Consider the following 23,817-nt stretch of genomic DNA (forward strand, 5'->3'; position numbering starts at 1 on the left):
AGCGCCCTTTGGTGGCTGGAACTGATAGAAATGAAAATTGATGCAAAGCTTGATGGAAAATTGATGGTTTTTGATGAAATTTTAGCAAAGGGAGGACAATGCTGATGGGATGGAGAGAGGGCCTATAACCTCTTGGAGCGAGAGAGAGATGAAGAAGGATAGATTCTCTACAATGATTAAGATCTAGTTAACTAGTTAAATAGCCATGTGAAGCCTGATTTGGCATGTGATCGGCACGTGAGCACCACAACGGATAACTATAAGAAGCTGTCCCTGCCTTCCATTCTTCTTGTTCTCCTCTCTACTCCTACCTAACGACTTACTCTCATCATATTTCAAAGCAGAGCAAAATCGCTAATACCGCCTTGAAAACGTTCTTCTGGATTTAACCTTGCGTCTGAAAATATTCTACCTACATTAACCATAACTAACTTACGTCACCCTCTTTATTTCCATTATGTCACCCATCATCAGAGATCCTTGACCCACTGATTCAGTAGAATCTGTGATATCTCGTCGACGAAACCCTCCTCTGAATCTACATGCTGACAGAATTCTACTTCCGATGGCAGAGAACCCCACGCTCATGTCTGACCTACCTCAAGGTCATGTGGTCTCATTTTCACGACTGAGGCGCTTGCGTCTAGAGGCACTCCAGATCTCCAAATGGTTCGAGGAACATACAGACGGAAATCAATGGATAGTGGTGCTCGGTCTATCAACACCGGTAATCGAAGCACTTACAAGCGACCACGGCGGTCTTGGGGGAATCGCATTTCGATTTCAATGGGAGGGCTCTACCGGCCTGATCAAGGTCGTCCCCCGCAGCGAACATGAGGTCGCCACTGATAAGTTCACTGAAGTGATTCGGGATTCTTACAAGGCTATGGGTGTCCCTAGCGAAGGAACGGCTTGGATCGGATCGACAACTTACCGATTAGGGATGAGGAAGGGCAAAGAAGCGGATAATGGATATGTACCTCCCTCTCGTTGTACTCATCCGATTGGAAACGTCGGCTACCCAACACTTATAATCGAAACAGGTGTATCAGAATCGCTTGGTCGACTTCGACAAGATGCCCGGAAGTGGTTCGCAGATTCTGAAGGTGATGTCAGAATGGTCGTTCTTATCATTGTTAGAAAAAACTATGTCTCCTTCGAGCAGTGGCAGTTGGCTCCAAGCGGTGCTCCCCGCCCGCTAACTCGAAATTACATCCGGACCCTCCAGGCACAAACTCCAAATATTCCACCACTAATCAGACAGCCGGCACGACTTCAGCAACCGTACTGTGCACAGTCTGTGGATATAACACCAAACCCAGTTGCGGGAATGCCAAATTTTATGGATGGGGACCCTATGGTCCTCCCCTTCGTTGCAATCCAGGATCGTCCTCCGGGTCCAGGGGAGGGAGACGTGGTTATTGGGCTGCAAAACTTCAATTTTGTGACGGAGTTCTTGCTCTGATTTGAAGACAGCTATCTCCCCCTCGGTGGTTACATCGCTTATTTCATTACTGATCGTCTCGGCCGCCGCCCTCTCATGCTGTGGAGTGCTGGGGCCATGGCAATCTGTATGGCAGGCCTCGCAGGCACGACCTCCCCCTCTGCAGCCAAACCACCGGAGCTCTTGCCATGGCCGTGGTCTTCCTGTACTGCTTTCAATTCATCTTTACGGTTAGCTATTGCGGCCTAACATTCCTCTATGCTGCGGAAATGGTACTACTTCAGATCCGCGCCGCAGTGAACGCGGTATCCACTGCTACCATGTGGCTTTCAGTTTTTTGATAGCTTCGGTAACTCCTCTTGGTTTCCCTACGATCGGAAGCCGTTGCTACATTATCTTTAACGTTATTAATGCTACTATCATACTTAGCGTATATTTCTTTTTCCTAGAAAGTAAGGTAACCGAGCAGTCTTCTCTATGATAGTAAAAATGATAGTAGAACTATAATTAGTTAACTAGTAAATCCCTTTCTTTTCATTAGTAATCGATCCAAATTCAGGAGTTCCATAGGTTTACTGACTTCCTTTACCACAAAACGGGTTTGGCTTCGATCCATCTACTGATTCGTTCGAGGGTGGATTTCGGCAGTCGTAGAAGAGTTCAAATATTGTCCATATTCCTTGGTTAAATGTCTATACTAGCTAAAACCAAAAAATCTGGTCCTTTACAGCTTGGGCTTCGGCCCTAGAACATAGGCATCCCAATCTACCTTCCTCTTCGCCTGGAATTCCTTCACGCCATATGCTCCATCTGCATCAGACCGCATCATCTCTTTAAATAGCCCTTTAATCCCAGCAGCTTGTGCATCACCTCCTCCATGCGCCCAGGCAAGTCGAACCAATTCCTTCGACATCCGCGAAGCATTAGGCGAAGCAGCTTTAAGGCGAATCAAAAGCTCATCAACTCTAACCCGCAGATTCTCCTGGTCCGAGGCAATCTCAGAAATAATTCCCAACCCCTTCAACTCACCAGGAGTAACCGCTCTCGCAGAAAGCATCACCTCTCGTGCAAATGCAACCCCCAATTCTCGAATAACATATTTGGATATCGTTGCCGCACAAAGTCCTAGCTTCACCTCGCTCAGCGTGACATTCGCTCCTTGTGTAAATGTCCGTATATCACACGAGAAAGCTAAACCAACTCCACCACCAAACGCAGGCCCATTCACCGCCGCAATGGTGACTTTAGGACATTGATCAATTGCCTCGAAGAGTCGCGTTAAACCCGTGAATTGTGCGTCGCTGCTCGATCCGCCTTCTCCAACGGCTGTGCTTCCCTTGCCGAGGTCCATTCCCGTGCAAAAGAATTTTCCATTGGCTGTAATGACGATTCGGGAGGTTAAGGGATCAGAACTGGCATTTGAGATCACCGATGTCAAATCCGAGATCATGGTTGCTGTCAGGGTGTTTCCGTTCTTGGGCCTGTTGAGGACGATTTTCAAGTTCACGCCTGATCGGTAGATCTGTAAACCCTGTGTTTCGTTGCAAAGGTCCCATTTGAGGCCGGGAGCTCTTGGTTTGGATTGTGTGCTTGGGGCTGCCAGCTGTAATTTGGTTGCCAGAGCCGTTCCGGCTCGACTTGAGTTGTTCTTCAGAAGTTGTTTCGATATCCATACACCCGTTTCGACTAGCTTTGGGAGATCGATGCCTGTTGAAATACCCGCATTGTGGAACATGTAAACCAGATCCTCGGAGGCGACATTTCCTTTTGCTCCTGGTGCAAATGGACATCCACCCAGACCGGCGACACTGCTGTCGAACACTCGGATTCCGCTATTGAAGGCCTCCCACGCGTTTGCTACGGCTTGTCCATAAGTGTCGTGGAAGTGGCCTGCTAGCTTCTCTGGCGGGATACCGTTGCTGGTCAGGTAGTTGATGAGCTCGCGCACGTTTGAAGGAGAGCCAACGCCTAGGGTATCCCCGAGGCTAACCTCGTAGCAGCCGGCATCTAGGAGGGCCTTTACACAGCGGAGGACTGCTGGTAATGGAGTTGGACCGTCATACGGATCAGCGAAAATGCAGGACACATAGCTGTTTAGGTTAGTTGCCATTGGATTGTGATATAAGGGAATGGACCCATTTTCTTACCCTCTCGCAGCGATTTGAGAACGTATAGCCAGGGATGCCACTTGGGTAGCCCGTTCAATTCCCTGCGCAACAGTGCAGTTGATATTGGCTTTACTAAATCCCTCTGTAGAACTGATGAACACAGCAATCTCTCGAACGCCGTGCTGTATGGCAATCTCGAGTCCCTTAGCATTGGGAACCAAAACAGGAAGCCGAAGTTGCGAGCTATCCAAGAGTCTCTTGATGTCCGGGTTACGCAAGACCTGACGACAATCCGCCAGTTGAGGAATGGCTTTCGGTGAGACGACTGACGTCAGCTCAATAGCTTGTAGTCCTGTCTTCTGGAGCCGTTGAATCAATTCCAACTTAATTGAAGTAGGTATTGTGTCTCGGATGTTCTGAAGGCCGTCCCGTGGGCCGACTTCGACGATTCGAACAGCCGGACCCATTGTCGAATTTTGATCTCAATTTTAGGATGTTGAACTTCAATATCGCTTATCATACAATAGAATAGTTAGTTAATCAGAGTATATTACTAAACTTCTTTTCCGATTCTGCTTCGGTCCGCTCCAAAGCACTCCACGCGGGGAAATTTAGTATCCGGATCTCGGACCGAGGAGTGGACCAGCTCGGACGGGATGCACGTAAATCACACATTTCCGTGGCAATACCTGTTCGGACAAAAATGGAGACCAAGGGACATTGCAAAGACAAGGGAGTTTCAAATTGGAGAGAAAAAGGGCTGTTTTGATGTTTGTGCCAACCTGATACTAGGTAATTGCTCTTTCTCGTCCGCATTCGTCATTGGGATATATATCCATATAGAGCTCCGCAACAGAAAATAGTAATGCAAATAAATGTAATTATCTGTTCTATACTAAAGTTTCGCCTTGAACATACCCACCAACCGATTTCCAATGTCCCGCATCATGTGTTTTTGATGCTTACCACTGCCAGTCTTCGGGAAGTCATCACCAACACCTTTCTCTCCTAGCCAAAACACATGTTTGGGGGCTTTGTGTCGGCCGAGCCTCTCTCCGACAAACTGCTGGAGCTCTTGGATACTGGGCCTCTGAAACTGCACCGATGCCTTCAAGAAACAGCCAACGACCTCACCGTATCTCTCATCCTTGATACCGACTACACTAGCCTCGGAAACTGATGCATGGGACATCAATCGTTCTTCAATTTCTCGCGGGAAGATATTCTCTCCACCTGTTGGCAGCAAACATCAGTAGGAGCGGGTTTGGGGATTTGTATCAGAGAATTGAACGTACCTCGAATAATAAGATCTTTGATCCGACCGGTGATATGGGCATATCCATCCGAATCAATCATAGCTTCGTCTCCAGTGTGCATCCATAAGACGCCGTTTTCGTCTCTTCGCATCACCTCCTTGGTCTTCTCTTCATTCTTCCAGTATCCCTTTTGTAGCACAAATCCACTTGTGCAGAGCTCTCCTCGCTGCCCTCGAGCCAAGGTATTGCCCTTTTCATCAATGACCTTTGCAGCCGTATGCGGAATGACTCGACCGACAGTTGTTGTACCTTTCTCATCGCTATCGTCCAGGGAAGTAATAAAGCTAACAGGACTGGTCTCTGTCATTCCGTATGCAATCAGCATTTTCTCGACGCCCATAATCTCTCGCAGCTGGTTCATGAGATTTTGTGAGACTGCCGAGCCAGATGCAAGTCCTGTCCGTAGTCGCCGGGGTCTCTGTCCTGTCTTTGCCATCACTTCTAACTCGGCCACGTACATGGTTGGAACGCCGAGAAGAACCGTGGCGTCTTCGTCGATGATGGCGTCGACTACCTTTGCGACATCAAAATAGTCAGATGGAAAGACGATTGAACTTCCGTAGAAAAATGATGAAAGAAATCCTAACACCAGACCAAAGCAATGGAACATGGGTGGCGGGCAACAAATCACATCTTCCGGGGTCAGTTGCATTGCTCTTCCGACAAATTGTGCATTGTTGATGAGGTTCCTATAGGTTAGATTAATTTACATGCTCCAAGTAGTTACCAATTTCACGGACTTACGTATGTGTGAGCATAGCAGCTTTCGGAGACCCCGTGGTTCCTTGAAATATGTGAATATTCAGTTTGAAATCTGGATTTTCGTTGTCACTTACCAGAAGTAAATTGCAAGTTAACCACATCTTGGGGAGTAACCTGTCTCTCTGCGTGCTCGAGTGTCGCATTGTTTATAGACACAGAAGGACTATTCGAAGTAACCGTGTCATAGAGCTGAACCTCAATAGCTCCAGTGCGGAATTCTCCAAGTCCGAGTGAGATAATCCGGCGGAGATCGGGGAGTGCTGGATTTGGATATTGTGTCCCTTGAAGTATTCTGATATGACCTGTCAGGTCCCGAGAGCCGATGCTGGTAGCATGGAAGACAACCTTGCAAGCTGTTACTATATTAGCTGTTGCCCTTTTAAAAAGAAAACCCTCATAGCAGACTTACAACTCCTTAGGACGGCATTTTCAAGCTCTGCAGGCGTGTATGTATTGTTCAGCACAACAACAGGACATCCGATTCGAGCACCAGCAAGGAAAACTTCAACATATTGGTAGCAGTTGCCTGCCAAAATACCCACACAGTCCCCATGGTGCAGTCCCATTTCAAGCATCTCTCCAGCTAGGGCTTTGCTCCGGTCCGCCAGTTGGCGATATGACAGCCGGACGGACTGCCATGGAAAGACAACGGCAGGACGGTCACCAAATTGGGCTGCCTGGTCCTCGATGAGAGCGCCCATAGTCTTGAGACATAGCTGGGGCTCTGTAGGGCCATAGACAAGTGCGAGGTTGGAATCCATTTGGGGTATTTTGATTAAGGGAATGGTGTATACTTGTCAAAGGTTGGGAACAAGCGGTTGATTATAACATGTCAAAGGCAGCTTCCAATCAGACAAATGTAATTACCAGATTATACAATTTCAATGATCTTCCATCTCATTCCCCCACACTATCACCAGCTGGTCCGCACCGCTCCCGGTAGTACTTCCGGGGTTCGGACCGACGGCCTCCACTCAAGTCAACCTTAGAAACTCGGCCTAGACATTCTTGATGCGGCACATTCTGCTTGAAATATATTTTACTTTGAGAAAAATACGTATTGTGTGCAGATCTAAACCCTTTTTTCACAATGGCGACCGAATCGTCGTTTCCTGTGGCAAACACCAATATCGATCTTCGGGGTTCGCAGTTCCAAGCAAACAAAGAAAGTTGGACACCTGTGCTTGACAGATTTGAGGAAGCTCTAAAGCAAGTTTCCGCTGAAGGAAATGATGTTTCTCTACGAAGACACATCAGCCGGGGTCAGCTGCTACGTGAGTTTACTCTCCGTTTATATAAGAAACGCGGTTAACGTGCCATTAGCAAGGGACCGTGTCGCGCTATTGCTAGACCAAGACTCGCCATTCTTGGAACTTGGAGCATTTACCGGGTTTGGCAATGAGGATTCCACCCCATGTGGCAATCTGATTGCCGGGATTGGAAATGTTTGTGGACGCATATGTCTTCTTATGTCTCATATTCCGACCCAAAGTGGAGGAGCTTGGAATGAGATGACAGGTATGAAGCAACAAAACATATATTCTCAATACAATTGCTGACTAGCAACAGTGCTGAAAGTCAACCGCATGATGGAGATTGCATTTGAGAACGACCTTCCACTGATCTCCTTAGTTCAATCGGTAAGTTACACATGATCACACCCTTCGAAACTCAGATTTCTCATTGAAAAAGGCCGGCGTGTTTTTGCCGCAACAATTCAAAGTTTTCCATAAAGGAGGTCAGCTATTCCGCGATCTTGCCCTCCGAACTAGACACGGAAAGCCTTCATGTGCTATTGTTTTCGGATCCTCAACGGCCGGAGGAGCGTACCATCCAGCGTTGTCGGACTATACGATTTTTGTCGAGAACCAAGCTCAAGCTTTTCTTGGTGGGCCTCCGCTCGTGAAGATGGCCACTGGTGAAGTCATTGGGGCAGAAGAGCTGGGCGGTGCCAAAGTTCACGCAATAACAACCGGTCTTGCAGACCAAATTGCGTCTGATGAGTATGATGGATCTGGTCTTTGTCAAATTGTTATACTAACTCGGGCATATAGGTTCGATGCTATTCACAAATCACGAGAGTGGGTAGCTTCCCTTCAAGCACGTGTCCCCTCAGTGCCCGGGTTGATTGGGTCACTGCCCCCGAGATACCCCATTGAGGATGTGCTATCAATCGTGAACCCCGATATCCGAAAGCCATTTGATATGCGTGAAGTTTTGTTGCGTATCGTGGATGACTCCCGTCTCTCAGTCTTCAAACCCAAATACGGCCCGAATATGATTACTGCGTCGGCTCATATTATGGGTAGGATCAAACTATCGAAGTTGATAGTCCGTTCGCTAATTTGATTTTTTCAGGCTTCCCTGTTGGTATCGTTGCCAACCAGCTCTCCGTCATCAATCCCAATGAGGCGGCGAAAGCCACTCAGTTCATTCGCATGTGCAATCAACAGTAAGCCTCAGACAGGAAACTCAAAGTTCCAAATACTGACAAAACCAGACATACTCCCATAATTTTCCTTCACAATGTCACTGGCTTTATGGTCGGGGCTAAGGCCGAGCACGCTGGAATCATCAAAATGGGTGCACAACTCGTTTCGGCGGTCAGTTGCTCCACCGTGCCTCATATCTCGATCATTTTGGGCGCTTCATACGGAGCTGGCAACTATGCAATGTGTGGCCGTGCCTATAGCCCCCGATTCTTGTTTTCATGGCCTACTGGCCGTTGCAGTGTGATGGGCCCAGATCAGCTGTCTGGTGTTATGGAAAATGTGCAGATAGCCAGTGCCAAATCCAAAGGCCTGACTCTTTCGCCAGAAAAGCTCAAGAAACAGGTGAGTAGTTTCAGAGACAGAGTGGCGAAAGATGCAGAATGCTATTCTACTAGCTCGATGTTGATTGACGATGGAATTATCGATCCGAGAGACACGCGCGATGTTCTGGGAATGTGTCTGGAGGTGGTGTCGCAACCAGGAGTGAATGGGACTCAGACACATAATTTGTTGGCACGAATTTGAATTTATCAAATAGTATAGTAACAATATTACAGTACATGTTAACAAGATTGAATGGACCTCTTATTCTGACCACCTTCCTAATCGGGTACCGCTTTTACCTCGACGCCGGCAAGAACTATGGCAGAATATATTGCTATACCTAATAAAGAAGGCGGTATTTAAAATTCAGGCAGCCCGGAGAGTCAGATTAGCAATCTAGGCCTCCCCCGCTGGCTTCAAAATACCTCATTCATTTTCCCAGCGACTAATGGGATTGCCAGTACATAACTTTCAAGACTAGACTCCTGTGGTATTCGAGAAAATGAAGACCAGTTGCTCAATTTCTGAGAGTGCGTTCGCTGTCAGATAGGCGGGGCTGGAGCCACATGTGCGTCGGGGAATTGATGAACAATAGAATAGAATGGCGCATACAACATAAGGTATTGTTTCTATTAATATTCAAACGTTTTCAGCGTGTAATTATTTATTTAATGCTGATAACTTATATTAGTAACTTTCCTCTGCTTACCCCCATTGAACGTTAGTTACGTGCAATAAATGCAATGCACCAGAAAGGAACAGCGCTATATGATATAGCCCTAAATCTCGTATCCAGCCCTCATTCTCCATCGATTAGCCTATCTAGTTTTAGCTCATGAGCCTGAATTTTGCCCCTCTTCCCATAATGAGCGAATCTGATAGGCTTGTTCTAGTACTCAACTCCGCAGTTCTTCCTTGACTAAAAGCGGGGAGAGTTATATCTAAGAACGAATTTTTTGCTCAAAATCGGTAGAAATATATCTCGGGACAACATATCCTTTCTGCTTCTTCTTATCATACTCACTCCAGGCCTTCGAAGTAACTAGGCAAGTAACTAGGCAACATCTCCCCCTCCGTCACAGGCCAATATGCACTAATCGCGAAGATCCATCGACTAGACTAGCCTGTCAAACGTCAAGACTTCACCGCTGCATTGTGTTCTCCCAAGCTTTCCCTTTTCCCCTTGTCGTTCCTTAGTCTGGTATTGGTTTATTCTGCACTCGTGCTTACCACCCTGCATTCTGTGTGTCCATTTCACCAACAGGCCTCAAAACCCACTCCTATCTCGATACTCGCCTGCATATTCTTGCATTTGGCCCTGAGCCATGACTGGTTCGACTAGAGGATCTGTGTTCATGCGCTACTATGTGCATAAAAAAGGGACTGGGTCCTCTCAACGATTCGTAATAAAAGTCCTAAATCTCCGATTATATTTCCGCTATTTTCCAGGATAGTTATTGGTTCTTTAGGTTGACTGCTCAGTATAAGTACTAGCCCACCTCATCGAATCTAGTTGTTTTTGTGGATATCTACGCTATACCAGGCATTTTTATTTTAGATATATTGTGATATTTTTGTCTCATTTGTCGCTTCTTATACACAAACAATGTCATCAGAGAATAATATCACACTGGCATCGAACGTCCTCGGCACCATCGGGACGGTTCTCTGGTGCATCCAACTCATACCACAGATCTGGTATAATTGGCGCCGTAAGAACACAGATGGATTCCCTGCAGCGATGATGTTTCTGTGGGCAAGCTGTAAGTTATTTCCCTGTCCCTTCATCAGGTTTAGGGCCTCGAGGATTATATTTCGAGTCTCTTGATATATGAAGCATGTCACCTAATATAGGAAGGGGAAGGGAGGAAAAAAAAAAGAAACCTTCGAGATCAAAATTGGCTTACATTTGTGATTCCTGTAGGCTCGGTTCCAATGGGCGCATATCTGATTCTGCAGGTAAGTTGAATTACCCTAATTGGCAGACTTCCTGTCTAGTAATTTCGAAATTTTTTTGTATCTGCATCTATCGCTGACGGCTATCTTTATGATTCTTGCTATAGCAAGTCAATATCCCGTTGCAGATTCAGCCTCAGATCTTCGGATTCTTTTCGCTGGTTAGTTGGAGTCAAGTTCTTCATTATAACCAGTGAGTTGGTTTCATGTATGGATTTATTGTGATCGAACTGCTAATCTCAGCTCATCAATTTTAATAGCAACTATAGCAAAACTAAGGCTGTTCTGGTATGCTTAGGCACAATTGTTTTATTTGGGGGATTGGAGGCTCTTCTCATCCTAACATTGAGAGTATTATCCATGTTTCTTTCTATTCTTTTTTTCTGATGGAAGATCTAATCAAACTTGACAGATACCATATAATAACGGGGTAACATGGCCCGACATCGTGGTTGGGGTTATAGCCGCCATTATCCTCATTGCAGGACTAGTGCCGCCGTATTTTGAATTGTGGAAGAGAGACGGGCGTGTGATTGGCTTCAGTGGGTTTTGTTCTGACTTACAGCGCTTGATGGACACCTGCTGATGTTAATAGATTGGGTCTTCCTCTGCATCGACACGTTGGGTGGGCTGTTTTCTCTCTTCGCATTAGGTCAGGCCTGGTCTGCATCCTAGCAATACGTATAATAAAATAGCTTACACGTTTTTATTATAGCGGCACAAGGGTCATTTGACATACTTGGGGGGATTATGTATATTTTGGTGGTTGTTTTCGAGGCAGGGATATATATCAGCCATATTTCCTGGCGAATCCGCTATCGAAAATTACGCAAGGAGGCAAAAGATTCAGGGAAAAGCATTGATGAGTTACTTTTACTCGGGAGGAACGCACAAGAGGATGTTGAAAAGGGCATTCTTACTGCTCCTGCTCCTGCTCCTGCTGCCAGTTCCTCCGTATAAATCCTAGCCACAAGAATCTCGGCAGCCCTGAAAGAATATCAAAATAATCTGATGAAAATGAGGCGTTACAACCAGCTCAATTGAAACAATCTATCTAACATACAACCCTCTCTCTATCCTATCCACTGTATAATTCATCACACAAACTCCGCATTGTCAAACTCCCGAGTCTTGCTGCACAACATTCTTCGTCTTGACATATTTATCCCACGCAGCACAATTCTCATTAAACGGAGTATAATCAATGAGATCCCGGATCTCATCTTGTCGCTCAATAAACTGTAATGCAAGACCCTCATCGACATGCCACCCAATGTGACAGTGCATCAACCACGCTCCGGGGTTATTCGTCTTGAAAGCTATTAACAGCCACCCACCTCCGGCTAGCACGGCCGTATCTCGACGTGGGGGATTCTGCGTAATAATAGAACCATCCCATTGTGGCTTCCCAGGCCCAGGCTGTCCTTGCGCTAGGATGGAGAAGTCGTGGCCGTGAAGGTGAATGGGATGAGTAACGAGGGTGTTTTGGATGAAGAGATATACCCATTTATTCTTGAAGGGCAACTCAATCACGCCACTTGAAGTAGAAAATCCCGGATCGCTATGGTAGACTTGCATCAGGGTTGGGTTCTCCCAGCTCACGTTCATCGAGGTGGAATTGAACTGCCAGCGGAAGAAATTCTGTGCGTTCCTGGTATTGCTGACCGTCACGTTCCTATCCCAAACTGGCGAAACTGGTAGATCGACGTTTTTGGGGACGTGAGGTATGAGATTCGTCAAAAGCTCGTCTTCGCATACGTTTGTGAAGGGGAATGACTGCGTGCGCGGTTGCTTGGGCCTGTTGCCGTAGTAGACGATGCCGCGGATGTTGCCGGCCATCTCATTTTGGGAGCATCTATCGGCTGGTATAGCTCTCATCCAGAAGGATTCGGCCACGGATTCCTGGTTGGCTGTGATGATAACATCATAGCGTTGGCCTGGATGTATAAAATTAGCTGGATTCGTATGTTTAGAGCGATAGGGATGCCAAGAAACGAACCCATTCCAATGCTGACGACGTTTGTGACGAATGGCTTTATAGGAACGAGATCCATTGCAATAACAGTCATTATGTGGTTGTCAATAGTGAACTTCCAATGGGTGTCGATGGCAGGGTTCACAAGTCGCAACCGGTAAGATTTTCCTTTTTGCACTTTCATGTGGAACGGAGACCCGGTAGTATTTGTACCGTTTCCATAGACATTCTTGCCATTGAGGAGTCCATTTGACAACTTCCTGACAGGACCGCGAAGTTGGACATCTTGGTGTAGTTGATCCACAGTTTCATGCGTCCAATCACTCAGAAACAATGCGCCCTTGTCCACATCATAATTTGCAGTCGCCGGTCCATTGATAATGATAGCACCATATACACCTTCCCAGGCTTGCAAACCGATATGAGAGTGATACCACGAGGATCCATACTGGCCAGCTCGCCATTTATACGTCATAGTCGAGCCGGGAGCAATAGGACACTGGGTGAGCGAAGGAACGCCATCATTCGGATTTGTGTAGTTCTGACGAATACCGTGCCAGTGAATACTCGAACCGTTCATTGCCTTATACAGATGGTTGGAGACGTGGACGACCACCCAGTCGCCCCAGTCTGCAACAAGAGGCGGGCCAGGAAAGGTGCCATTGATGGTCATGACCGGACGTGGAGCCATGAATCCATCGGGAGAGAGTGTGACTTCTTTGACCTCAAACCAGTATTCGCGCGTAACACCTGTGTCTGGGACGACATTCTCGTAGTCTGTGTCAATGCTGTAATTGCACCAAACAGATCTGTCATTGGGGGCATTTCCTGCACATGGAGTACCGGTAGGCCTATAGGTATTTCGAAGTCGGGTTCTCGTGGCTATTGGTCGCAGTGTGGTTGATGGTTTGTAGGAGCAATCGGCACAGGCAATGCCAGCACCAAGTAAATTTGCCAAGAATATAATGGATGAAAATCTCATGATGACTGGACCTCAGGATCTCAAAATAAGACTATTGATATCTGCTTCCTAGAAAGATAGTTAACGTAATTTATATACCTCCCTCAGAGACTCAAGCTGATCTTTTACGAACGCCTACTCTAACCCTAAGGCAATACACCTCGTAAATTGCCACGATCATTACTAGGAGATGCTGGCATACCGTCATCTCCAACTGACAAAAATAAAAATAATAGCCTAAAAAAATGATTTACCAAGCCATCAGGGAGACAAGGCCCTCCAGCTCGGTTTCAACATGGGGCAAGACTTAGTATCTGTGCCAAATAGATTATTCAAGTGGGCATATCATCAATAGCGAGACATCTGTTTCATGAACCATTATTGTGAAGTCAAAAGATTTTATGGTGTCTAGCCATGTAAGCTAAGCAGTTCTGTGCCGCCCCGATCTGTAGGACCACATCCACGTGGGCCATGCATTATCGTGATCGGATCTTTTCCTTTTCAGGTTCCTGACGCAGGGTCCCTGAACTTGTGTGTCAGTTAATCTCTCCGGGCAGTGAAAAAGTCAGGTCGAGTGACATAGGCGCAATTCGGAGTGGGGGCCTGACCCTCGTGTATTACTCAGAGACAAGGGGGCCAAGGATGATGGCGAGCCAATCTCGAGCATGGATATAGATGTAACTCAATATGTGATACTGTACGGTGCGACCATGCGCCTCATGTGGGCAGTGTCTGTTCAGCCAGGTCAGCATTGGAGGTGGTTTTTAATTAAGGAGCGTTCTTAAGATATGGGTTAGGCAGCATGGGAGGACAAGATCAAGGATTACGGGGTATCCAAGACAGAAGTTCTGACACACTGATCCCATATATGGCTCAGCTTACAAGTCAACCCTGAGTTTGTCCCACTGAGGTTTTGGGGAAATGATAGGGTACCTCTCCAGATAATAGATATATAGAGGACGATTTCAAACGCGTCCAACTCTTGATCATGACATACCTATCAAACCAGAACTTTGTAACATCAATTTCAACACATGATTTCGATTATCTTTGCTGTGGCTCTTGCCATTTTTGCACTTGGCTCAGCGCATCCAATGGATAAGCGACAGGCCGATGGTCCGTGGAGTTTATATGCATATGGTAACAACGTCGACGGGCTGCCTATCTTCTATGCAGATGGTAAACATATCTCGCCCATGAATGGATCACGTTAATCATTTGCCGAACAGGTCAAGCCCAGATCGATAATCTGGCCATGTCAAATGCAACCAACAAGTTTGCGTTTTCTTGTATGCCTTGAACTCCGAGTCCTCGAGATGAGTGTCCGATTTAGCCACAGTAACGTTTGGTGACAACCAAAACACTTGGGTTGCTCACCCCGATACTACCTCAACTAGTACCAAGTCTGCCATTTTCACCACAGCTGGTGTGGCGTCCAGTACCAATCTGCTTGGATTGAGGGATACTGGCGCAATGGCTTGTCCGGTCATATTTACTACTCCAAGTGGCCAGACAAGTAAAGACACAGTTGCTACAAACACGACTAGCGCATCGACACCACAAACCAATGTGTGGACTTCATATGGAAAATATGTTATGTGCAGCTAGGACAACATCAACTTCTACGCCCCACCGACAGGACAAGATGGATGGTATATCCTGCTACTAAGTGCAACACCAGATGCCGCTCTTCGGAATATTCCAGTGACGCTGAGAACCATTGGCCCTGCGTCTAGCTAGCTCTGGTACTTTTGGGCGTGCCACGTAGGCTATTTTGTGGGGTATCTGTAGATCGTGAATCGTGAATCGTGTCGTGTATTATGTTATCTGGATTGTTGGATAAGATCAGGCCACCTAAGGGGTTCTGCAATAAGAGTGCTATAGGTATAGGAGTAGTTGACGAGCTATACAAGCTCAAGGGTCTTAGGTATACTACATTTCAGCTCTATATCTATGCTCGTCGCTAACAGAAAAATAAACCCAACAATTGAGATGCCCAATTTTAATCCAAGACACTTTTTCATATATCCTCTAAAATTCCCCCCCCCAAAAGCCCAAGGACCCCCCGAATCCTTGCATATTAAAAAGGCCATAGCTTTTTTTGGCCCGGGAGATCAGCAACTAACGTGACTCTGCCCAAGTCGCTACTTTCCCCTCTCAACTTCTTTAACCTTTGACATCTCTGACTTGGTCTATACTGACGTGTCTGAACCGGAAAAAGTACGAGATTGTCTTTATCTCGATCGACAGAGAACAACCGTTACCTAGAATCTGGTTTCTCCCCCTATCGTCTTAGAATGGCATGAAGACTCGACAATGACGGAACGGATATCACGTCTGAAGGCGAAGTTGCTTGGTCGATTATCTCCAAAAGCGGATGCAGATCCGAGTGCCCACTTCAACCGAAAACCCCCCTCGAGCCCTCTCGACTCCAACAAATCCCCAGCTTATAGCATCGCATCTTCGAAACATTTGGATGAAATCACTCCTTCTCGCATCCTTCAGGTACAGGAGCCCCTATCCCCAGGGACAAACCCGGAACTGGGTTCCTCCGTTTCTGCGCCGTCGGAACAGCCTCACACAGGAACTCGCAATTGTACGCCGTTGACCGAGCCATATAATTCTACCTTGCCAACTCCTATCTCGGGCGATCTCCCGTCTCCCCTTGAAACTCCTCCGTTATCGACTCCTCAGCATTCCGATACCACCTCCTTCCAATCCACCCACTTGAAAGCTCAGACACCAATCCTGCCCGAAACTCCATTGACTCCGACCCTGCATACTGTTGCAGAGTGGCCTACGAATGATCGCCCTCCGACCTCCTACTTTCCTCCTTCAAGCAAGCGCCCGAGCCTTGCGATCCGTCGGCAATCTCTTCTCCCAGACACACACCACCACCTGATTAGTGGGCTACTGGACGCGAGTGTTTTTTCTTCGGGAGACCAGCCTAGTGGTTTCACGCCCGTTGTTCCTTGCGAGATGGTCACACGTCGGGTTTGGGTCAAACGGCCCGGTGGCTCGGCCACCTTGGTGCCCTGCAGAGAGGATGCGGTGGTAGATGAGCTACGCGACCATGTCATCATGAAATACGGGAATTCATTGGGGAGAAGCTTCGACTCGCCTGATATTGCTATTCGAATTTTGCCACGAGAGGGCTCGAATCGACCAGGTCTCACTGAGCGTCTCTTGAGCCCGGAGGAAATCCTAATATCTATACTCGATGCATACTACCCTGGAGGACAGAACATCGAGGAAGCATTGGTGATCGATGCCCCGTCACGGCGGACCCCAAAGCCATCGCCGCGCCATTCAATGTACCAGTACCACCAATCAGAACCCGGCGAACATGGCGATTACTTTCCTCTCATGCCGCCGGTCAAGGTGAACGCGGGAACACCGTCTGCACACTCGGGAGCTCCATCAGTAGCGGCCAATGCGCCGTCAATTTCCATCCTCAACACTGGCGTCGCTCCTTTACTGCCATCTCCGGGCAGCCGTAGGGCACGGCATCAGCGACCTCCTCTGACACGACACAGAACAAATTCTCCCACTATCCTTCACAACCAGAACACTCAAACTCCCGGTATAACAGGTACGTTTAAAAAACTTTTTTTACTTAACATAGCCACTGACATGCCTAGAAACTGGCCCTACTCCTCATTCCCAACCTCTCCCAGCTCCTCCTCCCTCAATGCCTACACCCCCCGCGGCACCACCGCCGGTGGAGTCTCCGCAGGTGAAATCACACACTCCCCCGGCAACGGCATCACCACGCGTGATGCGAAAAACGAAAGCAGCCACTTCTCCTGGTGCTATGTTTGGCGGGTTGATTGACGGCACCGTTCCGCCAATCAATGTCCTCATCGTGGAAGACAATATCATCAACCAGAAGCTTTTGGAGGCCTTTATGAAAAGGTTGAAGGTGCGCTGGAAGTGTGCAATGAACGGCGAAGAGGCGGTGCGAAAATGGCGACAAGGTGGATTCCATTTGGTCCTGATGGACATCCAGTTGCCCGTGATGAACGGCCTGGAAGCCACCAAGGAGATCCGGCGCTTGGAGCGCTTGAATGGCATTGGTGTCTTCCCGAAGACAGCCTCTGGCCGCTTCAGCGCGTCCAGTACGCCTGCGACGGAGAGAAGACCTGGGCTTCACCGTACGGTCAGTGAAGAGGACACTTTGTCAGATCTATCGCTGTTCCGGAGTCCAGTCATTATTGTCGCATTGACAGCTAGCAGTCTGCAAAGTGACCGACATGAGGCATTGGCTGCTGGCTGCAATGATTTCTTGACCAAGGTAAATCATCTCCTATTTTATTCTTCCAAATAATATGCTAACATGTCTCGAATAGCCCGTCGGATTCCCTTGGCTTGAGCAAAAGGTTACAGAATGGGGCTGCATGCAAGCCCTGATTGACTTTGAAGGCTGGCGCAAATGGCGCGGGTTCATGGATTCTCCTCGCGCCGCCTCGCCAACTGTTGATACATCATCCAGCCCGATGCAAGGTGGCTACCGCAAAGAACCGCCACGGGTGGATCCCCCATCGCCCTCGATCCCCCGGCCCGCTAACAAGTCCAATCACTTCGAGACCAAGCCAACCCTACCAGAAGCCGCGCAAATCATGCGGGAGGATTCATGGGGTAGCGGAAGTCTCGACAGTATAGATTCAACATCAGGAGACGGCGCGCCAGGCAGTGATGCGACGATCGTGCCTCTTGATGAAGAATGAAGACGGATCTGTATTTGGATGAGTTACCATACCTTGGTTGTTTGGTCCGTACACGCTCCCATCACTCTTTTTTTTCAACCTGTTTGGTTTGGTTTTCTGTCTCTCCCATTGAATACCCCGTATAGCAACGTCTCTTTTCCTATACTTTCATATTTTTGTCATGGTGGCATGCACTTCACTTCGAGGTCCTCAGACCCGGTGCATGGTTTTCCTCGTGGATCTTCTTTTGGCCATATGGATATATTTTGTTATTTTGCGATGCATACGCGTCTGCCGCTCACATTGCCTTTGTGGCTGGCTTCTTTTGTCTACCGATATTTACTTTTGCATACAACTTCTATGCAATGGACATCCTCATATACACGAACGAGATGTCCATGCTTTTATTCTTCAATGTATAATTTTCTTTGTTTCCGACTGCCGGCTGGAGGCCTTGGTGTATTCTCCTACCTTGTACTTATCTCACTAATTATTTGAGGGGTGATGATCCATGCAGATACACTAGCCATTTGAAATTATACGATGTATGGCTTCTGTCTATCTCTACTAACATATGTAAGTCTCACGATACTCCCGAAGGACCGAGACAAAAATGTCGCAAATAACCAAGAGCCTACATTGTATACAATGTACTCTTTTCAGATCCGCTCGCATCCAACGCAGTACAACACCTCTCAAGGCAAAGACTCGTCCAATAGCCGTTGCTCCAATGCGACGATCGCATAACAAGCCCTATGTGCAAGGCCGAATCAATACGTAAATCTGTACAATGCGATGATCACATCACCAATCAAGAGAAAGCAGCATGGCCGAAGTAGGAGAAGCAACCCGGGGAACCGTTGAAAGCAAATAATACGAAGCCCGGATTTGGGTACTTATGCAGGTGATCCAGATCCGGGCTTTGTCGTCTCCCTGAGCATTGTTCGCATGTGATGTTCGTATTGTCTTCGATTCCTTAAATACCATAAGCTGACCCCCTGAACTTCTCTCTATCTTACATTCCAACCCCTACATACATCCTACATACCAGTCTATTGTCTATCGTCTATCATTGTCTTCCAGACCAGGTACCATACCATTTACCAAAGACCTCCTCTCGCAAACTACCAACCACAAACTATAAACCCCGCATCTCGCCATCTCGCCATCTCACTATCTCACTATCTCACCCCTCACCCAGCTCGACCATGCAGTCAGCAAATATGCCATCTGCCCCAGCCTCCCCTGCTACTACTTCATGGCTCCAGAGTGCCCTCGCCTCACTCGGCTCTATTTTCCAGACTTCTTCCAAGGAAGACGACTCTGAGTCCGATGCGATCTCTGGATGGGTTGGGGCGAGAAGACGACGCTGTCGATCTGTCGGGGAGGCTCGTTGAGAGTTGGCTAGTATCTGACTAATACTGAGAATGGGAGGAATGGAGGCTGGATGGAACAGCGGGATCTGCTGGTCATATCTGTCGCTCTTTATATTTGATTTTATCTTGGCGAAGCGCTGTGCATTGTGATTTTGATATCTTCGGGTTTATATGTTTTCGAGTTCTTGTTTTGTTTCCTTCGAGCTTGTAGAATTGGTTAGGGAATGAATTATGTATGACATTAGCGAAGTGTTTATTGGTTATATATAGTAGGAACGCAAATAAGTAATTGGCATGACCACCAGAACAGTAAGATAAAGAGTTTGAAATAACTGCGATTACTCCAGTACAATAGATTAAAAACCTCAGACATCTTCAGTCCTAGAGATATCCATGTACAAAGACGAGGCATACAATGTCCGGGTACCTTCCGTTTTAGTGCTGAGACCATGCCGCTTTCCGCTCCCGAGTAAAGCTGAGCACGCTGTCACGTGGGACCGGTAGACCTTAAACCCATCATAGTGAAGCACCAAGACCCGTTATTCTTTGTCAAGGGCCACCTCGATATTAACCAGTGAACCAATGGGTTCAAAGACAACGACATGTGGAGTGGAGTTTGATTGCCAACCTCTTCCAGTGATTCCCATTGGCAATCAGCAAATTGAGAGGCGACAGAATGCACGATAGATCCAAAGTCCCCGTCTCCTTTGAACCCGACAGTTTGGATAAAACCCAAAAGCCCTCCACTCGCGTCGAATGAATCGGCAAGCGAGGCTGTTAGAAAAGGGCAATAGATTTTATTTATCCAGCGCTGTTTCCTCTAGAAATTTCGCCGTTGCTTTTGCTCTCCTTTCCCATCATAATGGTTTCTGATACTTCCTCATCCGAACGAGCCCCATCCGTACCCCCAATCAACGCCGAGCCTGACACGCAGACCCCTGTCAACGCGGCTCCAATCGCGGTCGACATTTTTGGCGACGGATGTAGACTCACTCGACCGTCTGGCCCATCGCGACACCGGGAATTTAACCGACTTGTAGGACACTAACAGTGAATTCGACGACGAGCTGTCCGATCTCACCTCCCTGTCGGAGAGCGTGCTGGAATTCGAGTATGAAAATGGTCGGCGGTATTGCAGTACCCGCTCGGTAAGTAGTCCATACATACATACCATTCGTACTAAGCTTCAATGACCAATCGATCGACGACTAGGGAGGTTATATGTACTTGCACACTTTCATACGTTCCTCTAGGTAGAGGCTGACCGAGTTAGGATGCCGAATGACGAGGAGGAGCAGGATCGAATGGATCTGGTAAGACGCTGCCATCCCTAACTAACTAATGACTTTCCATGTGCACACACTGACTCTTTCTTCAGACACATCACATGTCCGTGTAGCAACGCATTCCCGAACGACCGAACGAATGTGGCTAACCAAGCGGCGCAGATGGCTGATGCTGCTAGGAGGAGAGCTCTACAATGCCCCGATCACATCATCACCGCAGAACATCCTTGACCTAGGAACGGGAACGGGCATTTGGGCTATGGACATTGCCGAGTATGTGAAACCCTTCATCGTCCATTTTTATATACGGCAAGACTAAACCCCAGACTATAGGAAATTCCCCAGCGCCCACGTCATTGGGAATGACATCAGCCCTATCCAGCCGATCTGGGTAGCCCCGAACATCGAGTTCATCATGGAGGACTTCGAAAGCGAATGGCAGTACGAACGAAACCACTTCGACTTCATCCACGCACGATGCCTAGCAGGGTAACTGATATCATTACCGCATTCGCGGTCTATACTAACGAGAGTAACACTAACACACCACGCAGATGCGTAGCCGACTGGCCGGGGTTTATACACCAAATCTACGACCACCTCAAACCAGGCGGGTACTTCGAATCGCACGAGAGCGCCGTCTGGGCCCGCAGCGACGACGGCACGCTGAAATCAGATTCCGCGCTCATGGAATGGCAACAGGCAGTGAACTTCGCCGGCGAGAAGAGCGGCCGCGAGCTGAACATCTACCACAAGCTCAAGGACTGGATGATCGCGGCGGGCTTTGAGGACGTGCGCTTGTCGGTCTACGCGCTGCCGTTCTCGCCTTGGCCGCGCGATCCGCACCTGAAGGCGTTGGGGAAGTACCAGGCTGTGCAGTTGCAGCAGGCTATTGATTCTTATTCGTTGCGCTTGTATACGCAGGTGCTGGGCTGGAGTGCCGATGTCGCGAAGATTCATAATGCGGTTGTTAAGCGGGAGTTGCGGGATAAGAAGTTGCATGCTTATGTTCAGACGTGGGTTTAACGTATCCCCTTTTAATGGCCTGGGTACGAGTACTAATTATGAGCAGAGTGGCGGTCTATGGGAGAAAGCCTCTTCACTCTTAATATTATCCCCGTAGAGAGGTGATTATGTAAGGCTCACCAGTTGTACTCGAGTGGTAAAAGCGGCAAGAGGTGACTGAAATGGAAAGAGTTCGACATCATCCGGTTATAGTACATAAGCGACATCCTCCATCATACATCCTTGGATGAGTATGCATACTAAAATTACAAAGGCCGTAGCCGAAAAAGTTGCTGAAAAACACAAAAAAACAAGAAACAGTCCTTGAAGGGACCATCTCAAATAAATCAAGCCTCCACACGGGTAGGAATCTTGATTTCGCCGCGTGTGCGGTCGCGGTGAGGCACACCGTACCGACGACCAACAGCCTTCGAACCACGGCCATCAGCGCCAGTCGTCTCCGGAGTGTAGATAGTATCCTTGATACGGTAGTCGAAGCGCGAGTCCTCGGGAGAGACAACAGTCAGCTTCTTCTCGCGGCGAGCCTGCAAGCGCTCACGACGCTCCTTCTCAATTGCGTCCTGACGCTTGAGTCTCTTGGACTGCTTTTCTGAAACGGCCAGACGCTCGTTGGGATGCGCGAGGCGGTCGCGCTCCAGAGCAACCATGTGAGGGTGAGGAATGCGCACGTCAGCAGGCTGCAGGATTTGGCGAGCGTTGGCGCCCTTGCCAACCCAGGCGATGGAGTTGGGGTCCTCGATGATCTTTTCGGCCAGGTCGGAGGGGTGGGAGATTTCCGCGGCCTCGGAGTGCTCCATTGCTGGGGCGCCGGAGAAGACGCGACCAGCCTCGACACGGGTGAAGGAGCGGGATTCGGGAACTGGGTAGAAGATTTGGGAACCTGTCAAAGGATGGGCGGGGAGGTCGTTGATGGGTTCATGGTATTCTTGACGCTCGCCTTGCTGGGCGAGGGGTGTGGTGGGGACCATCTCGTGGATGGCCCGGGCATATGGCAGTGCTAGGGGTTTACCCTGAATTGAGATTCGTCAGTTCTCAAGCGACCAAATAAAAGGTGATAGGAATCCAAAATGTAAGGTAACACAGTTCAGTTCAAAAAGTAAGGTTTAACCATGTGGGTGTCTTCAAGACTAATCGATTTTTTGTGACTCATCATATGCGTGGAGGGTCGAAGCAGGGTCCGAAAGGAAAGGGGAAAGGGGAACAGCAGAAGGGAAAATGGTCTTACCTGCGCGCGTTGTCTCTTCTCCAATTCTACCAACCTCACGACAGCAGCAATACGCTTCATATCAATTCCAAGATGTACGCTGACAGCGCGAAGACTCATCTTCTGTTCAACAACGCGGTGATAGACCTCATTCCGTAGCTCCTCACTGAGGATAGGCTCGCTGATGAAACTTGAATTGTTGGGGAACGGACGGGAAGCATCTGAGGAAGTTTCGGGGCCGCGCTGTTTTAACCGAGTCAGATAGTTGGTTTCGCCAGGGACGTGATGCTTGAAAACGGCTCCTTCAGTGTTGAGCCATTCGAACATTTGCCGACGAAGCTTGGTCTGTGCCTGTGGTGCTGCCGTGGCAGAAAATTGGCGCGAAAGACATTGTGATGATGAAGAGGATAATGAAGGAATGGAAGAGAGTGAGGATGAGGAGGTAGCTGTGAGGTAGGGAAGAAGGGTGTTGGACACACTCCGGCTCTGCATCCGGGGTGGCATCTTGGAGGATATGATGGGTGAATGGGAGGGAAACTTTGATGTCGAACTGAATGGAAGACGCTGGATAATAATAATCAAGGAGTTCCAGCTGCCATTGACCCTTTTGCAGCAACAATTGCGGATGGGAGATTGTCGGGTTGGAGCGGGAAGTGTAGGTGTCTAGGCGAAGAAACTTCTCTCGGTAGTGTCATCACGTGACCTATCCCCACTGAATATGTACAGAAGTAAACATCTTCTCATACTGTACGGAGTATATTGGGACACCTGAGTATATGTATCTACCTAATCTTACGGTGAAAGCCTTCCAAGGTCGACTTCACAGATCCTAAAATATACGAAAAGTGGCCAAAGGAGTTCAAAAGTCCATGATAGCTCTT

General features: G+C 48.0%; 8 protein-coding genes across 8 annotated transcripts; 4 read left to right on the top strand and 4 right to left on the bottom strand.

The window, feature by feature from the left end:
• Nucleotides 1-565: 565 nt before the first annotated feature.
• Nucleotides 566-1,465, top strand: LCP9604111_3318 (uncharacterized protein; the record flags this gene model as incomplete). The annotated part of the gene is made up of 1 exon (XM_039070893.1): nucleotides 566-1,465. The coding sequence occupies one exon, from the start codon at nucleotides 566-568 to the stop codon at nucleotides 1,463-1,465; it is 900 nt and encodes a 299-aa protein (XP_038930585.1).
• A 703-nt stretch (nucleotides 1,466-2,168) lies between these two features.
• Nucleotides 2,169-4,019, bottom strand: LCP9604111_3319 (uncharacterized protein; the record flags this gene model as incomplete). Its single annotated transcript, XM_039070894.1, has 2 exons — nucleotides 2,169-3,534; nucleotides 3,592-4,019. 2 exons carry the CDS (start codon nucleotides 4,017-4,019, stop codon nucleotides 2,169-2,171), a joined length of 1,794 nt encoding a protein of 597 aa, XP_038930586.1.
• A 428-nt stretch (nucleotides 4,020-4,447) lies between these two features.
• Nucleotides 4,448-6,391, bottom strand: LCP9604111_3320 (uncharacterized protein; the record flags this gene model as incomplete). Its single annotated transcript, XM_039070896.1, has 5 exons — nucleotides 4,448-4,785; nucleotides 4,848-5,557; nucleotides 5,613-5,652; nucleotides 5,705-5,983; nucleotides 6,040-6,391. 5 exons carry the CDS (start codon nucleotides 6,389-6,391, stop codon nucleotides 4,448-4,450), a joined length of 1,719 nt encoding a protein of 572 aa, XP_038930587.1.
• Nucleotides 6,392-6,720: 329 nt separating this feature from the next.
• Nucleotides 6,721-8,532, top strand: LCP9604111_3321 (acyl-CoA carboxylase subunit beta; the record flags this gene model as incomplete). Its single annotated transcript, XM_039070897.1, has 8 exons — nucleotides 6,721-6,904; nucleotides 6,954-7,148; nucleotides 7,200-7,270; nucleotides 7,323-7,633; nucleotides 7,685-7,935; nucleotides 7,989-8,082; nucleotides 8,131-8,464; nucleotides 8,518-8,532. The coding sequence occupies 8 exons, from the start codon at nucleotides 6,721-6,723 to the stop codon at nucleotides 8,530-8,532; spliced, it is 1,455 nt and encodes a 484-aa protein (XP_038930588.1).
• Nucleotides 8,533-10,052: 1,520 nt separating this feature from the next.
• Nucleotides 10,053-11,077, top strand: LCP9604111_3322 (PQ-loop repeat-containing protein; the record flags this gene model as incomplete). Its single annotated transcript, XM_039070898.1, has 6 exons — nucleotides 10,053-10,209; nucleotides 10,371-10,405; nucleotides 10,510-10,595; nucleotides 10,663-10,753; nucleotides 10,815-10,944; nucleotides 10,998-11,077. The coding sequence occupies 6 exons, from the start codon at nucleotides 10,053-10,055 to the stop codon at nucleotides 11,075-11,077; spliced, it is 579 nt and encodes a 192-aa protein (XP_038930589.1).
• Nucleotides 11,078-11,518: 441 nt separating this feature from the next.
• LCP9604111_3323 (CAZyme family AA1) lies at nucleotides 11,519-13,359 on the bottom strand (the record flags this gene model as incomplete). Its single annotated transcript, XM_039070899.1, has 2 exons — nucleotides 11,519-12,339; nucleotides 12,402-13,359. The coding sequence occupies 2 exons, from the start codon at nucleotides 13,357-13,359 to the stop codon at nucleotides 11,519-11,521; spliced, it is 1,779 nt and encodes a 592-aa protein (XP_038930590.1).
• A 6,923-nt stretch (nucleotides 13,360-20,282) lies between these two features.
• LCP9604111_3324 (class I SAM-dependent methyltransferase) lies at nucleotides 20,283-21,815 on the top strand (the record flags this gene model as incomplete). Its single annotated transcript, XM_039070900.1, has 9 exons — nucleotides 20,283-20,419; nucleotides 20,472-20,568; nucleotides 20,633-20,643; nucleotides 20,694-20,733; nucleotides 20,799-20,809; nucleotides 20,869-20,979; nucleotides 21,040-21,195; nucleotides 21,261-21,722; nucleotides 21,779-21,815. The coding sequence occupies 9 exons, from the start codon at nucleotides 20,283-20,285 to the stop codon at nucleotides 21,813-21,815; spliced, it is 1,062 nt and encodes a 353-aa protein (XP_038930591.1).
• Nucleotides 21,816-22,058: 243 nt separating this feature from the next.
• On the bottom strand, nucleotides 22,059-23,440 carry LCP9604111_3325 (mitochondrial 37S ribosomal protein mS45; the record flags this gene model as incomplete). Its single annotated transcript, XM_039070901.1, has 2 exons — nucleotides 22,059-22,742; nucleotides 22,958-23,440. 2 exons carry the CDS (start codon nucleotides 23,438-23,440, stop codon nucleotides 22,059-22,061), a joined length of 1,167 nt encoding a protein of 388 aa, XP_038930592.1.
• Between the last annotated feature and the right edge of the window lie 377 nt (nucleotides 23,441-23,817).

This window comes from Penicillium roqueforti (assembly GCF_015533775.1).
Source record: "Penicillium roqueforti strain LCP96 04111 chromosome Unknown scaffold_05, whole genome shotgun sequence".
NCBI classification, from domain to species: Eukaryota; Fungi; Ascomycota; class Eurotiomycetes; order Eurotiales; family Aspergillaceae; genus Penicillium; species Penicillium roqueforti.